Source organism: Trichosurus vulpecula, chromosome 6 (genome assembly GCF_011100635.1).
Source record: "Trichosurus vulpecula isolate mTriVul1 chromosome 6, mTriVul1.pri, whole genome shotgun sequence".
In the NCBI taxonomy this organism is placed as follows: Eukaryota; Metazoa; Chordata; class Mammalia; order Diprotodontia; family Phalangeridae; genus Trichosurus; species Trichosurus vulpecula.
The window spans coordinates 278,031,090-278,046,543 of record NC_050578.1 but is presented as its reverse complement, the minus strand read 5'-3'; the positions used below and the strand labels follow the sequence as shown (position 1 = coordinate 278,046,543).

Below are 15,454 nucleotides of genomic sequence, written 5' to 3'. Positions count from 1 at the left end.
ACAAATGGAAGAGGGATGTGGCCACTCAATTCTGGAATATTAACCCAGACTGGATTTCAAGATCTCTGTCTTCTTCCAGGCTCTTTGGCCCCTTCCAACCTTGCCACTCTTCCTCCACCTCATGCCCTCCCTGTAGCTGCCACCCAGTGACACCAGGCCCCGGGCTCTGCCCCTGATTCTGGCCATCTTCTCTGGCTGTCCCTCAGCCCCAGGGTTCTCTCCCTCATCTCAGCCTCTTTCGAGCAACAGCTAAAGTCCCACCTTCTACAAGAATCCTTTCCTTGTGCCCCTTAAGGCTGTCTCCCCTCTGTGCTCAACTCCAAGTTATCTAGTATTTCTAAAGCACTTAGATCAGTGCCTGGGACCCAGGAGGTGCTACATAACTTGCCGAAAATCAGAGATTCATGTGGGAGGGCACGAGGCAAGGAGGGGGCTATGCCAGTTTAGATCTCCTTCCCTTCCCTTCTTCCCCCCTCCTGTCCCCTCCCACCCCCCGAAATTGCCTGGCTATAGATTAATAATAAATTAAATAAAGCTATTTCTGGCAGACTGATACCTAAATTGATGGGGTTTTTTTCTTGGACAGCTGGCACCTTTTATCTTGACCTAACAATCTTTCCCATCATCCCTGGCCAGTCTGGATTCTTGCTACAAATCAAAACACTTAAATCAAGCTCCACAAGACAGACTGGATATAACCATGTGTTTGCTCTGCCCTCATTGTCCCCCACACTCCTCTGCCAGGGTGGGGGAGGCGTCTGTCACCATCTACCCCCAGGACCCTCCCTGGTCTATGGATTCCTCAGAGAGGGGTTTCCTTTTAGTGACCTTGGTATGAATGTTACTGTATTGAGTAGGTAACTGAGTGATTTCTCCAAACTGAATTCAATATATTAAGGATGATCCCTGTCAGGCTAGTTTTAGTAAAAGGCAATTCTGGCTGCTCCAGAACAGAAACGAAGCCTCCCTCCCTGCCCCGCCCACCACTCTCCAGTGACCGGCTCTCCTGGCTGGGTTGGCTGCACAGCTGTTCTAACCTATCTTCTCCCCCTGACAGCCAGTCCTGCCATTAGTGGAGCCATAGGGAGGTCCAGGAAAGACAACACTGGCCAGCCAACGTCATTACAGAGGCATAGACCTAGGGTGAGGGCACTCGCCAAGTGGATATCAGACAAGAACGAGAACAGACAGTGGTTCTGAATAGGTCATTAATGAGGCATGAGCTCACAGAGTCAAGGTTGTGGGGGATATATCTGACATTATCTGACTCAGCCCCATCACTTTACAGGAGCGTAAAATAAGGCCCGGAGATGAAAAGTTACTTCTCTAATGTCACACAGATTGTCCAACACAAAGTATTCAAAAGCCAGGTGCCCAAACGCTGAAGCCTGTGTTCTTTCTATCTTAGGCTCTAGACAAATTAAAACAGCCTTGGGGTGATCAAGTTCTAGGTCACTTTCAGCATGCAAGTCACAATCTCTTTGGGACCCTGGTGACCCTAAATTAGTGAGCACAAATAGATTCTAAGTCAGACACTTTCTTAACTTATGGGAGGCATTGGGAGCCCTGCTAGTGGCTATAGCAAATTCTCTCAACACAGAGTTCTCTGAGAGGACACTGACCTAAGGTAGAGAGAAAACCAGGCAGGGAAAATCCCTCAAAGGAGTACAGAAGTCCCTGTGGATAAGGGCTGGTAAGAATTAAGTTGGCCAATCAGCAAGCACTTATTTTATGTTTGCCCTGTGAGGAGGCACCAAAAGGACCTAATTTCTCTGTCCCCTGCAGCTGCTTCAGTTCTGTTGAATTCTTTGGGTTCTGGGCGGGATGGCTCTAGCCCAAAATTCAATCAATTAAGCACCTACTATTCCCTGAGCATTGTAATAAGTACTGAGGCTACAAAGACAAAAACTGAGTGGTTCTTGCCTTCAAAGAGTTTATATTCTACTGGAGGAAATAATATGTAAATGCATAAGGAGAGGGGGGGCAGAGAGGGGGAGAGAGGGAGGGGGAGAGAGAGAGAGAGAGAGAAAGAGAGAGAGAGAAAGAGAGACTGTTTTGGTGGAGGATAGTTTGAACAGCTGGGGAGTGGGGCTCAGAAAGGGTTTGTGTTTGAAGGAAGCTCAGGATTCTGAAAGGAGGAGTTTCTAAAAGAACTCTTCCATTGTCCCAACTGGCATAACTCTAAGTTAATTAGGCATCCCATCCCATGTGCGTCTACCTCTAATGTATGTAAAGTTTGTTTCTCTGTGTGTGTGTCTATGGGGGTCAAAGGTCTCTCACTGATGCTCTGAGGTGCTGTCCTGAGAAAACTCAGACATGGGGGGTAAAAGGCCATGGACCTGGCCTCCCATGTGGTCTTTGGCCTGAGCCTCTCACTACCTAGGTGACTGTAAATCAGAGCCAGGGAGGAGCCTAGTCCCTTGTGGAGAACTCCCCTCTGGAAGGGCGACTGTATGAAGAAACCCCAAACATGTCAGGATTTGGCAAGGCTCAGGGCAAACTCTTCTGAGCACCTTGAATGGGAAGGTGGGCCCCATGCTGCTTTCTCCTTTAAAGGAGATGTTTTCGGCTTTCACCAAGGCACATCCCTGGCCCCAGATCCAGATCATCCTGGTTCATCTGCCCAGTTCACGTACGATTCTCACTTGGAGCAAACATGGGGGGGGGGGGAATTTCCTCCTAAAGCCTTCTTTTTATTGGCTTCATTCCAGGAGGCGGCTCCTTTTCATCTTCTCCAAAAAAAGGGGCCAAATTAGCAGCCCTTGGGGTTTTGACAGTTTCTAAGACAGGCTTAGGAATGGTAATTATCCCAACAGATGCGCTTATCTGGGGAGAAATGTCTCAAGTTGCTGACCCAGGACGCTGGTGGCTCTCCCACTGCCAACTCTCAGCCTCCTTCGGCTGCCCCAGGGCTGGATCAGTGCAGCAGCGCAGAGCTCAGCCAGCCCATGGTCCTCCCATGAAGAATGGAAGCTCCAAATTAGAAGAGAATCTCAGGGGCAGGGGCAGGGGAGGTGGGGGGACAGGGACTCAAATGTTTGGTTATCGCCAGCATGTGGTAGGTGCTGACTGCACCAGATTCCAGCACCCCCTCTTTCAGGGGAGCAGAGAAGGGAGAGGAGAGAGGAGCTGCTGGATGAAGGCAGGTGGGATTGTTTCTTCAGGCTCCAGGGTCTCCTGTGCATGTCTGCGCTAATGTTCTGTGCAGCTCTCTTCTGGAGCCTCGCTAGGGATCATCTTCTCCCTTCCCTTTTGGATTTGCTGGCAACCTAGAGGATTTCCTGCTGACCTGGTCTTAGCTGAAGAATCAACAGAAAATATTTTCATCTGAGCTGAGTTGTCCGTCAGGCCCTAGCCATCTAGTTCTGTCTGTAATGAGGTGCCTCAATTTTCTCTTTCTCTGTCTCAGGCAAAAGGATTCAGAGGAGGGAAACAGTGGGCTTTCTTGGGTGACAAAGCCCCCAGGGAAAGCTCCTCTCTCTCCTCTGGCTTCAGAGTGACAGCTCGCCCATGGTCACCACACCGAGTCCCACACTGTCATTATCATCCTCTAGGACTTCAAAGCCTGGCCACCTGGACCTTAACCAAACCACCTCCTTTCTTTGGGCCTCAACTTCCCATCTGGAAAAGAAAGATGCCGGACAAGATGGTCTCCAAGTACTGTCCTACCTCTAAATATGATGACCTGGAATGGAGGGCTTGAGGAAACACTCATATAAACAGGTGTAATATACAGATGAGAACATGAGAAAGCGATACTTGAAGAGGAAATGCCCAGGGGTTGTGGGGATGGGTAACAAGGGGAGGAGGGAGAGATCATTGTCAGCAGGAGGCAGGAAGCTAGGGACAGGGCTGAAGAGCAGTAATACTCCGTCTCCTACATGAGGTGGTTTCGAGAAAAATCCTTTGTAAACTCTAAAGGGGAACTGTTATTATCGTAATGTAGTACATTGTAAAGCATACATTTGAATCATTATGATTGCTTCTGCCAAGAATGGACAGCGTCACATTTCAGACTAATGCAAGGTATAAGCCAGAGAAGACCTGCCCTCCCTCTACATTTGCTTGTTGTCACACCTTTCCTAAAATGATCCCAAATAAGCATTTGAACTCCAAGGGATCAAAGGTCAAGCTTCCTGTCCTACCAGCAACCCCACCCCCCCCACCAATCTTACATCAGCTGACGATGATGACACATTCCTGTGCATCAGATAGGAAGATAATGTCCCTGGTAAGAGACCAACAAGGGCAGGGCTCAAGAAGAGCAGGGGATGTCACAAGGAAGGTGGAGCCTTGCCAGAAATGATTGGCCATGGGACAACTGAGGTGACAGCATTTCCCTTTCAGAGAGGATTGTACACTGATGCGAAGGCACTGGACCTTGCCATGTTGATGACTATTAATGAATACTCCTAACAATTATTGTTAATACTATTAATGATAAAGGACTTGGCTTACAAAGTAAAGGCTTCACAAAAACTGATTTGGCCTCCCCTCTTCACTCCCTGCCCTGGTATCACCAGCTGGTTTTGGCGCTCAGCTCCAACGGCAGCGTCTTTCCTAGTGGCTCGCAGCTAGGGAGGGCAGTGCCACCCTAGTCCTCCCCCCACTTCCCTCATACTATTACACACTCATCAGTTGTTCCCCCCAACAAAACCGAAACAGAGATTATCCCACTTTTGTCTCTGTATCCTTAGCATCCAAGACAGTGCCTGACAGAGTAAGTCCATGATGAATGCTTGGAAACTTTGCAGCAAGGTGCTGAGTGTGCTTTTTTGCTGCCTTCTCCTGGGACGGTTTGGGACCCGGGGGAGGGTACAGTTGTCTATGGTTGGTGGGGGGAAGTGCGGTGGACCCCCAAGGACCCCACCCTGTTGGCTTCGTTGCCCAGCCACCCCTCAGGACTTGGAAGCGGGGGAGGGGCTGGAACAGTGTGGGGAGAACAGACCCCCAAGAGAACTTTATTTGGACTCTTTTGTTTTCATTGGGACTTTGCTAATTAAAGCATGCCTGTACCTGAGGGTACTAGGAGGAAGCCTGCAATGGCAGCGTGGGGAGAAGGACACACCCTCAAGAAGGACTTTACTTGGACACTCTGTATTGACTAAAGAGGTTGTAACTTGCTGTGACCTAGGGGTGGGTGGTGTTTGTATTGTATTGGCCACTGTGCTGAGCCCAGGACTGTCCAAAGTCATGTGACTGCTGTATGAGAAAAATAAAAATAAGAAAATAATAATAAGAAATAGCTAACATTTATATAGAGCTTACATGTGCCACACACTGTGCCAAGTACTTTAAGGTTATTATCTTAATCTTCATGAGAACTATGAGAGGCAGGTGCTGTTATAATCCCCATTTTACAGGTGAGGAAACTAAGGTAAAGTGACTTGCCCAGGACCACACAACTAGTAAGGTCTAAGGGTAGATTTGAATTCAAGCCTTTGCCCAGCACTCTATCCACTGCCTGACCTAGCTGCCCCATAAGTACAAGCAGTGAGTACTATGTAAACAATGGCTGCTTGACAAATTTCACCAATAAAGGTCTTATTTCTAAGGGATATGTTTACACACACAAACACACGTAACTGAGTCATATTTAATAAAAGTAAGAGCTATTTCCCAGTTGGCCAGAGGATAGGAATTGGAAGTTTTCAGAGAGAAAAATCCAAGCTATCAACAGCCACATGAAAAATGCTTCAAATCATTAATATTTGGAGAAATGTGCATTAAAACAACTCAAAAGTTGTCTCTAACCCAACAGATAGGCAAAGTTGACAAAAAGGGAGAATGACAAATGCTGGACGTGATTGAGAAAACAGGAACACTAATGCACTGTTGGTGGAGCTGTGAACTGGTCCAACCATTCTGGAGAACGATTTAAAGCTGTGCTTCAAGAGCTGTTAAATTGAATATAACCATTGACTCAGCAATACAACTACTATGGTTACAACGCCAAAGAGGTCAAAGAAAGAGGAAAAGGACCCATTTGTATCAAGATATTTATAGAAGCTCTTTTCATGGTGGCAAAGAACTGGAAACTGAGGGGATACTCATCAGTTAGAGAACAGCTGAATGTATTATTGTGATGAAATACTGATGTACTATATGAAATTAGGAAGGAAATGGTTTCAGAAAAACCTGAGAAGACTTATATGAACCGATGCAAAGTGAAATCAGCAGAACCAGGAGACCGTTGTACACAGTAATAGCAACATTGTAATGATCATCAACCGGGTACTCTGATCAACACAAGGACCCACCACAATTCCAAAACACTCATGATGAAACAGGCTGCCCACCTCCTGAAGACAGATGAACTCAAGATGCAAACTGAAGGAAAAGAACACACACACACACACACACACGTGTGTGCGCGAGTGTTCGTGTGTGTGTGTGTGTGTGTGTGTGTGTGTGTGTGTATAGACAGGGCCAATGTGGGAATCTGCTTTGTTTGACCATACATATTTGTAATCGGTTCTGAGACGAAGGGGAAAGTGAGAGAGATAATAACCGAAAATAAAATAAAATTGAATTTTACAAAACAGTTGATTAACTGACCAGTCTCACCCTCTGTCACCCACCACCTGAGGAATGACTCACCTCAATTTTGTCTGTCTTGGCATCTCCCCAATAAAGCTTGCCCTCCTGGAGGTCTAGTGCCAAGCCATTGGGCCACCCAAGAGACGTGTTCACCAGGACTCTTCTGGCCTGTCCATCCAGATGGGCGCATTCAATTTTGGGGTTTTCACCCCAGTCTGTCCAGTACATGTAGCTGAAAAAGAATCCCACACATACACATTTCCATCAATTCAACACAACTCATCCCGTTTTAAGCCTGGCAACAGCTCCATGAGACAGGTGCTATGGGATTTATTGTCCCATTTTTCAGATGGGAAAACTGAGGCTCAGACAGGTTAGGTGACTTATCCATCATCACACAGCAAGTGTGCATCAGAGGTGAGGTTCTTGACGTCAAGGCCACCACTGTACCCACCGCACTATGCCACTACTGAATGAACCCAGGATCCCAGACCAAGAGCCCAAAGGGACATCTTCCTTTTACAGAGAAGGACACGGGTGCTCAGGGAAATAAACTGCCTTGCCCAAGGCCACATAGTCAATGAGTGTCCTAGGCAGGATTTGAACCCTGTCCCATGGCTCCAGAGCCCAGCTCTCTCCACTGTACCTGAAGCTTTACGAAGTACTTTCTTCCCAACACCGGCTGTGAGGTAAGGATTATTCCCATTTTAAAAGTGAGAAGACTAGGATGTGGGGAAAATGGAACATTGTTACATTGTTGGTGGAGTTGTGAACTGATCCAGCCATTCTGGAGAGCAATTTGGAAATATGCCCAAAGGGCTATAAAAATGTGCATATCCTTTGACTCAGCAATATCACTTCTAGGGCTGTATCCCAAAGAGATCACACAAGTGGGAAATGGACTAGCATGTACAAAAATATTTATAGCAGCTCTTTTTGTGATGGCAAAGAATTGGAAATCAAGGGGATGCCCATCAATTGGGGAATGGCTGAACAAATTGTGGTATACGAATGTAATGGAATACTATTGTGCTATAAGAAATGAGGAGCAGACAGACTTCATTACAACCTAGAAAGACATATATGAACTGATGCTGAGTGAAGGGAGCAGAACCAGGAGATAACAGACACACAGTATCTGTAAGGACTAACTTTGATAGACTTGGCTCCTCTCATCAATGCAAGGTTCAAAGACAGCGCCAAAGGACTCATGATGGAAAAAGCTGTGCACAGCCAGAGAAAGAATCGTGGAGTCTGAACGCAGATTGAGGCAAACTATTTGCTCTCTTTTTTTCCTCCTTTTCTGGTTTCGTTTCTCCTTTCTCATGATTCATTCCATTGGTCATAATTCTTCTTTACAACTGGACTATTATGTAAATAAGTTCCATGTGAAGGTATATGTAAAACCTACATTGGATTAATGCCGTCTTGGGGGAGAGGGGGAGAGAGAATATTTGGAACCCCAAAAATTGTGGAACTGAGTGTTGTAAACTAAAAATAAAAAATAAATTTATTTTTAAAAAGGTGAGAAGACTGAGCTTCAGAGATGATCTGGCCAAGGTCACAGACAGCTGGTAAGTGGTCAAAGTGGGACCCAGGTCCCAGCCACAAATCAGCTGCTCTCGCCACTAACTATGAGCCCTGCCCGCCTCGGAGCAGACTGGGACAGGAACAGCAATGTTCTGGAAGCCAAGCCTGGCGAGGGGATGAGCTCCCCAGCCCGCCACGTTAGCCAAGCTTCTGAGATCTGCCCAACGCCTATGTGACAGCTGGTAATTCAGGCCGAAGCTCCGGCCAGGATCCCATCCTGCCTCTATATTCACTCCCCGTGATGCTGCGCTGGAGGACTGCTTTACTGTACAGCCAGGGCTTAGCCAGGCCCTCCCTGGTGAGGCGTGGTCCTGCCCCGCCCCTCCTCAGAGGCCCTGGGAGGAGGAGTCCTCAGAAGTGGGAATCAGAGGACCCGAGTTCAGTTCCTGACCCTGCCACATACAGCAACCCAACTCCCTGGGCAACCTTCATCTTGACGGGCCTCAGTAAGACTCGATGGCCTTTAACTCTACATCGCCTTGGACAAGTCACTTCAACTCCTCGAGCCTCAGTTTCCCCATTTGTAAAGTGACCAACTGGTCCCTGAGGTCGCATCTAGCCCTCAATCTAGGACCCCACGATCACCCAGGAGGCTTATAGCTGGAAGGGTTGAGTGGGTGCTAAACTGGGTTGCAACAAGAAGTCAGCCTGTATCTTGGAAAAAATGCTGCATCTGAAGTCAGGAGAGACCTGGGTTCAAATCCTGCCTGGAACACGAACTGCAAGAGTGTGGAGAAGTCACTTCCCTCCTAGGAGCCTCGGTTTCTCTACCGGGACAGCAGGGATGACAATGCCTCCCAGGGCGGGGTACCTTTCAGTCCCGCCTTGCAGCCCTTCCTTGGCCCCGCCCCCTTCAAGCCCCCTGACACTCACCCCATCACCGGGTTCAGAACAATGGCCCGGGGCTCGTCCAGGTTCTCAGAGATAAGAATCTTCCTGGAGGTCCCGTTCAGCCGAGTCACCTCGATGCGGTCTGTGCCCGTGTCAGTCCAGTAGAGGTTCCTGGCCACCCAGTCGACGGCAATGCCGTCAGGGTCGTTGATCTCCGTGTTGACTAAGGTCTGGGCGCCGGAGCCGTCCAGGTAGGCCCGGCGGATGGCCCTCACTTCATCGTCTGTCCAGTAGACGTAGCGCTCCACGGGGTCGTAGTCAATGGCGATGGCGTGTCTGATGTCGTCAATCTGCAGAATGATGTCCGTGAAGTCGGGCATGTCCAGGGAGATCCTGCGCAGATCTGTGCGCCGTGCGAGCAGCAGAACCTCCTCGGCACCTGGGAGGAGAGTCAGTCTGTCAGGTCAACACGCATTGATTAGGCGCCTATTGTATGTAAGGCACAGGTAAACATGAAGCCGCCCTGCCCTCAGGAAGCTGAGGTCTACTGGATGGGAAGGCGTTCTGGATGCGCAATAACCCGGCCGTTTCATCTACTCCCGATGTGATCTTGGGGAAATCCCTTTGCTGTGCTGGGTCCCAAGTTTCCCCACCTGTAACAGCCTCTAAGTCTGTGATCCCCTGAAAGACATTAGTTTAATGGGCTAGCAACCGTTTTGTACAGACTGTGAGAGATTCTCCAGAAGCAGCTTATACAGTGGTAGCTGTTTGGTCATTTCTGGAGTGTCTGACTCTGACCCAGTTTGGGGTTTTCTTGGCAAAGATGCTGGAGTGGTTTGCCATTTCCTTCTCCAGCTATTTTTACAGATGAGGAAACTGAGGCCAACAGGGTTAAGTGGTTTGCCCAGGGTCACCCAGCTAGCAAGTATCTGAGGCCAGATTTGAACTCAGGTCTTTGACTCCAGGCCCGGTGCTCTGTTCTCTGCACCATCCAGTTGCCCCCCACAGTAGTAAGGGTGATCTATGCCACTGTAGGGCTGGCTGATGCTGGGGTGTGGATGTAATACTTGAAGCTGGACCGATGACCTCAGTTCAAAGGATGAGGGATATAAAGCTGGAAGAGGTCTAACTTCTTTATTTTACAGAAGAGGAAACTGAGGCAGCATCTGTTGACTTGCTAGATACTACGGGAGGAGAGATGCCTGTCATGGTCCTCCCCTCAACCAGGCTTTGATTTAGTCTGGGAGATGACAAAAGGAGAGGAACTAACTAAGCCCCAGGTTACTAGCATCAGAGAATGGGTGACCTTGCAGCTGGAGAAAACTTCAGGAACCTCTCATAGTTAGCGGCAGCCTCTAACTTAGGGTCTGTCCCTCAATGATTCTATCAGTGGGTCCACCACTACTGTGGTGAAGAAGATCCTGTGATCCAGCTATCTCCTGATCAGGTAGGAACAGATTATATGTTTGGGGGACTGAACCTCTGAAAATTCCCCTGGGGCACTAGAGGTTCAGTAACTTGGCAAAGGTAAGGGAGAGGCAAGACCAGAACCCATGTCTTTGTTAAGCTGAGGCCAGCTCTTGAATACACAACACAGCCCAGGGTCTCAGGCTCTGCCTCGATGGAAAGCAGACTGGACAGACTCCAGCAAGCAGAGCCCCTGACAATGTGCACAGAAGGAGCTGCAGGCTGCGGGGAGCGTCTGGGAATACAAAGAGGGAAAGAAAAGGCCTTCCGAGAAACAGACTCATCTCCTGAAATGAGGGATGAGGATTCCAGCTCCTAACCTGCACCCCCCAGCTCCTCTGGGAAAAGAACCTTCTCTCTTCATGGACAAACGCATTCAGAGGGGTGGCATCTTGAGGAACTGAAAAGGCAGGATGTTTTTCCCAACCTACAAACAGCGAGCAAGTAAAGAGTGACTGGCACCCCAGCCAGAAACTTAGCCATCTGACATAAGTTCTGCTTATCAAAAATTTGGACGAGTGCACTCATTTCCAAAGACAAAGGGTCTAGGCTTGATTTCTGACTATGCCACTTGCTGCTTTGTGACCTTGGGGCAGATCCTGCTCCTCTTTGGGCATCAGCTTCCCCAATACATAAAATGAGGGCCTTGAGCTTGATGACCTTGGAGGCCCCTCTGAGCCACACATCTACATACCCACAGTGTCCCCCAGTCACAATATCAGAGGCCTAGAGCCTTTTTTACAAATGAGGAAACTGAGGCACAGTCTCTTGCCCAGTGCTTTGCACTGAATAGAGGTTTGATAAATACTGGCTGAATAAATGAACCATCCACCAACAGTCACTGCTTGTGGTTTGCCACTGGGGCCTCCAAGCCCTCCCCGGAGTGGCTTTGTTCCTGTCCAACTCAATCCCTGACCGATTCCAGTTTGAGGCTGGTGTCAGAGGCAGCCCTAGAAAGGGGCATGAGGATAGAACCAGTCCTGTGCTGGTCCTGGGGATTCCAGCTCACCTCTGCTCCCCAACGCTGACCCTGGCAGCTGGAGATGCCGCCTTTAGCCAAGGGCCAGGGGCGTGGGCACTTCAGGACATGGCCTGGGCTAGTGAGGGCAGATTGCCAAGGTGCTCAGGCAGCAAGGCCACCTTCTTGGGGGGTGACCCATTGTTCTAAAGCTTTCCTCCTACCTTCTTCATTCACTGACAACCCTAACAACAACAGTAACCGAGATCTTATCATCCCCTTGTGACACAGACTCTCTCAGCTGTCTGGCACCTCACAGATCGTCTGATCCACCCCCTTCATGTAGTAAGAGGAGCCCAGGGAGGGGAAGAGCCCTGCCCCAGGACACTCAGGGCCTTAATGGCAGCTCTGGGATTTGAACCCAGGTTTCTCCTGAGCTAGTGTTTTTGTCTGTTTGCAAGAGAATGCAAGGGCCAGCCAGAGCTAGGAAGATTCTTAGAAGAAAGGCCAGCTTTGTGGGTGAGGCAGGGCCAGCCCTGGAGCCAGTCAGTCCTGTTTCTGACACATGCTAGGTGTGTGATTAGGGACAAACCACAATCTAAAATGACAAAGGTGCCAATAGGAGTTTATCTGGGATGATGGAGGGAGATCCTATACCAGGAGTTCCCCATATAGATGAAATTGCAAGCCCAGACCCGCCCCCCCCCCCCACACACACACACACGGCCACCAAGTGTCAGGCCCTGAGCTAAGTACCAAGGATACAAAGAAAGGTATGAGACAGTCCTGCCCTCAAGGGCTCACAGTCTAATGAGGGAGACAAGAAACAAAACAAGCCACTGTGTCTACCTCCCCGCCAAACAAGCCATAGACAGGAGAAATTAGAGCTGATCCCAGGGGAAAGGCACTGGTGTCTGCTGTCCTCCTTTTCAGTAAGCTGGGGTGTTAACACAGAAAAGGAAATGACACGGAGTCAGGGGAGACCAACTCTCCAATCTCACCTTCAACACTTACCGCCTGGGCGACCACCAGCTAATCACCTAACCTCACCCAGCATTGGTTTCCTCAAAAATAGGGGCGAGAGGAGAGCAGCCAATGAAGCTTGGCGGGCAAAGTGCTTTGGAAAGCCTTGGAGCATCGCAGGAAACCTAGCCATTGTGACTGCTCTTTGAAGTCATGAAACTGAGATCACTGGTATCCCCTTCATTAGCAGAAGGGCTAAGAGCTCCTCCTGGGTCGGTGTCAAGCCAAGTGCTAGAACTCTGGCATACCTAGAGCCCCTTCCCCATCCCCCTCTTATGTGGGCTGTCTTCCCCTATTGGAACAGAACATAAGCTCCCAGAGAGTAAAGACTGTCTCCCTTGGGAAGAATTTCCTGGTAATTTTGCTGTCCCAGCTCAGGCTGGCCCCTTCTCTAAAACATGGAGTCTTAGAAAATTGCCCAGGACACAGAGAGGTTGGGTGACTTCCCTAAGGTCACACATCCAGCAGGACTTGAACCCAGGTCTTCACTTCAAGGCCAACTCTCTTCCTTACACCATATCCATCTTGGCACTGAGTAAACACTCAGTGTTTATTTACTAAGTCAATTATCACATCAATTTTTTAAAAAGGCAAAGTATAGGTCAGTGACCTTGACTTCTATTCCTGGGAAAACTCTAGAATCAGTCAGGTCATTAAGGGGAGGGCTGGGGTGAACCTAGAAAAGGAAGGTGCTGAGCATGAAGAGCTCTTGCCAGGACAGCTCAGCCTTAGGTCAAACTAACTTCATTGCCTTTTTTGACAGGGTTGCTCACTAAGCCTAGAGACCAAAGGAATGCTGTGTGTACAGACGACCTAAATGTTAGCAGAGCTTTGACTCAAGGTACCTCACACTCCTCTTGTATGGAAGATGGCTGGATGGGCGGTGGATGAGAAAACGATTAGGTGCTGACCAGTCTCAAAGAGTGCCTGTTCATGGTTCAACATCAGCTGAGGAGAGACCAGATGAAGTTTACAGATGATACAAAGCTGGGGAGGAGGAAGGCAGATGCTTAACAAGTGGACAGCAGAGTTGAGATCCACTAAGAGCTCCACAATCTAGAGCATTGGGTTGATTCCAATAAGATAAAATTCAACAGGATAAGTGTCAAATTTTACACTTGGGTTAAAAAATTTCACTTCCTATGTACCAAATGAGAAAGGTGTGGTTAGGCGGCAGTTTTTCTGGAAAAGATCTGGGCTTTTGGTGGACTACAAGACTCAATACAAGTCAATTGGTGAGATAGGATTGCCCAAAATACCCCTTTGATCTTGACTGAACTTCCAGGAAAAAGGAGGAGATGGGTCCCTCCATCCTGCAGCCCAGGTAGACCTCACCTGGAGGCCTGTGCTCAGCTCTGGGAGCCAAAGCTTAAGAAGGAGGCTCATGGGTGGAAGAGCATCCAGAGAAGGGCAACCACCATGTTGAAGGGCCTTGAGATCACATGAGAACTGGGGAAAGGAACTGGGGTGGGGGGTGGGGGCGGGAAGGGTATGAAAATCATCTTCAAGTAATTAAAGGGCCGTCGGGTGGAAGAGGATCAGTCTAGGTCAGCCTGGCCCTTGATGGACCACATGACCATCCTTTGATTCTCACACCAACCCCACGGGGGCACCATATCTTTTGGCCCTGTCCTGAGATTTCATGGAGGCTGGGAATTCCCATGGGTGGAAGTGGTAAAGAGGTGAATTTTGGCTTGATATCAAGAAAAACCTTTTAAGAATGTTAAAATTATGATTCTGCCACAACATGACATTTGCATTCCTAAAAATCACTGGGCTATGCAAAGTCACACAATAAAAAACTGGGCTTGGGGTGTAACCTTCGAAAACCACCAGCGACATGTTTAAAAAAGCCAGAAACTTCACAAAAATAGTAGAACCATTTTATGCGTATTAAATGGTTAGGAAATGTACAAATACTCCAATAAATCGTGTCTCTGTCCATGGCCTAGGGCTGCTATTCGGTCCTTGCCCTGGTTGCTTGCAAACTCAGTGGTTATGGGTGCGATCAAATTCTATGATTCCTGATTCGCCATCCAAGTGTTTCATTGTAGAAACAGCAACGGTATTGATGTCAGAAGATCTGGGTTCAAATTCTGCGTCAGTCACTTCCTATAAGTTCCTTAATTTGGGCCTGCTTTCTGCATCTTAAAATTAGAAATTAGGAATCAGTGACCTCTAAGATCTTTTCCAGCTCTAAATTAATGACCTTACACTTTTCTGCCTCCTCCTTTCAAGCTCACTGACCACTCTTAACAGCAGCTGGTTCATTCTGACCAATGAGGGACCAACCAAATTTATCTTCAGAGAACCCTTCTTCCTGCTGCCCAGTGCCACTGCTCATGGGCTTGGACAGCATCATAAAGGGGAGAGGAGTAATCCCAGAGACCTGGACCCGCCCTGGACCAGTGGAATCACTATTCCCTCACAGCCAGAGTGTTTCCAACCACAGCCGTACAGGCATAATACAAAAGGGATGGGCTGGACTGGTAGTCTTCGCCCTGTTGGTGATGGCCTGGACAACCTTGGGCGAAGCGCCAGACCTCTCTGGGCCTCCATTCTCCATCTACAAAGTGAGAGGTCTCCAAAGATCCCTTCAGTCCTACCATCCTGTGGAGAACCACAGGAGAACCTACTGCTAGGGGGAGCATATAAAATATTAACAGCATTATTGATAGGGCCAGCCATGGGGGGAGGGAGGAAATCTGCGTTGTCTGTTCTTTCTTGAAGAGAACCATGACATCGGGGAGGTGATGCTGTGACTCAGTTGGATTTAAGTGAGGCAGGGATTTGCAAGGTCATCAGCCTTACTTTCTCCTCCAGAGCCGTCCGGGTCCAGTGGCCAGATAGAGATCAGGATGACTGGAGACAGCCCCGGACGTAGTGGGAGACAGGAAGGAAGGGAAGGAGGCAGACAGCAGCCTCGAAGGATGCCCTAAACAGGACAGCCATAGTGAGATGCTAAAGGAGAGGGCTAGGGCTGGATCTCTGTCTCCAATATTCCAGTGGGGGGGTGCAGCGATGCTAGGACCCGGGTTTGAATCT

At 48.7% G+C, this 15,454-nt stretch overlaps 1 protein-coding gene across 1 annotated transcript in view; it reads right to left on the bottom strand.

Annotated features, from left to right (window-relative positions):
• Positions 1-15,454, bottom strand: part of LRP5 (LDL receptor related protein 5) — a 145,260-nt gene that overhangs the window by 43,669 nt on the left and 86,137 nt on the right. The window contains exons 6-7 of the mRNA XM_036763316.1: positions 9,004-9,400; positions 6,601-6,772 (exon numbers count right to left, since the gene is read on the bottom strand). Coding sequence (XP_036619211.1) covers positions 6,601-6,772; positions 9,004-9,400 — 569 coding nt within the window. The remainder of the gene's footprint in view (positions 1-6,600; positions 6,773-9,003; positions 9,401-15,454) is intronic.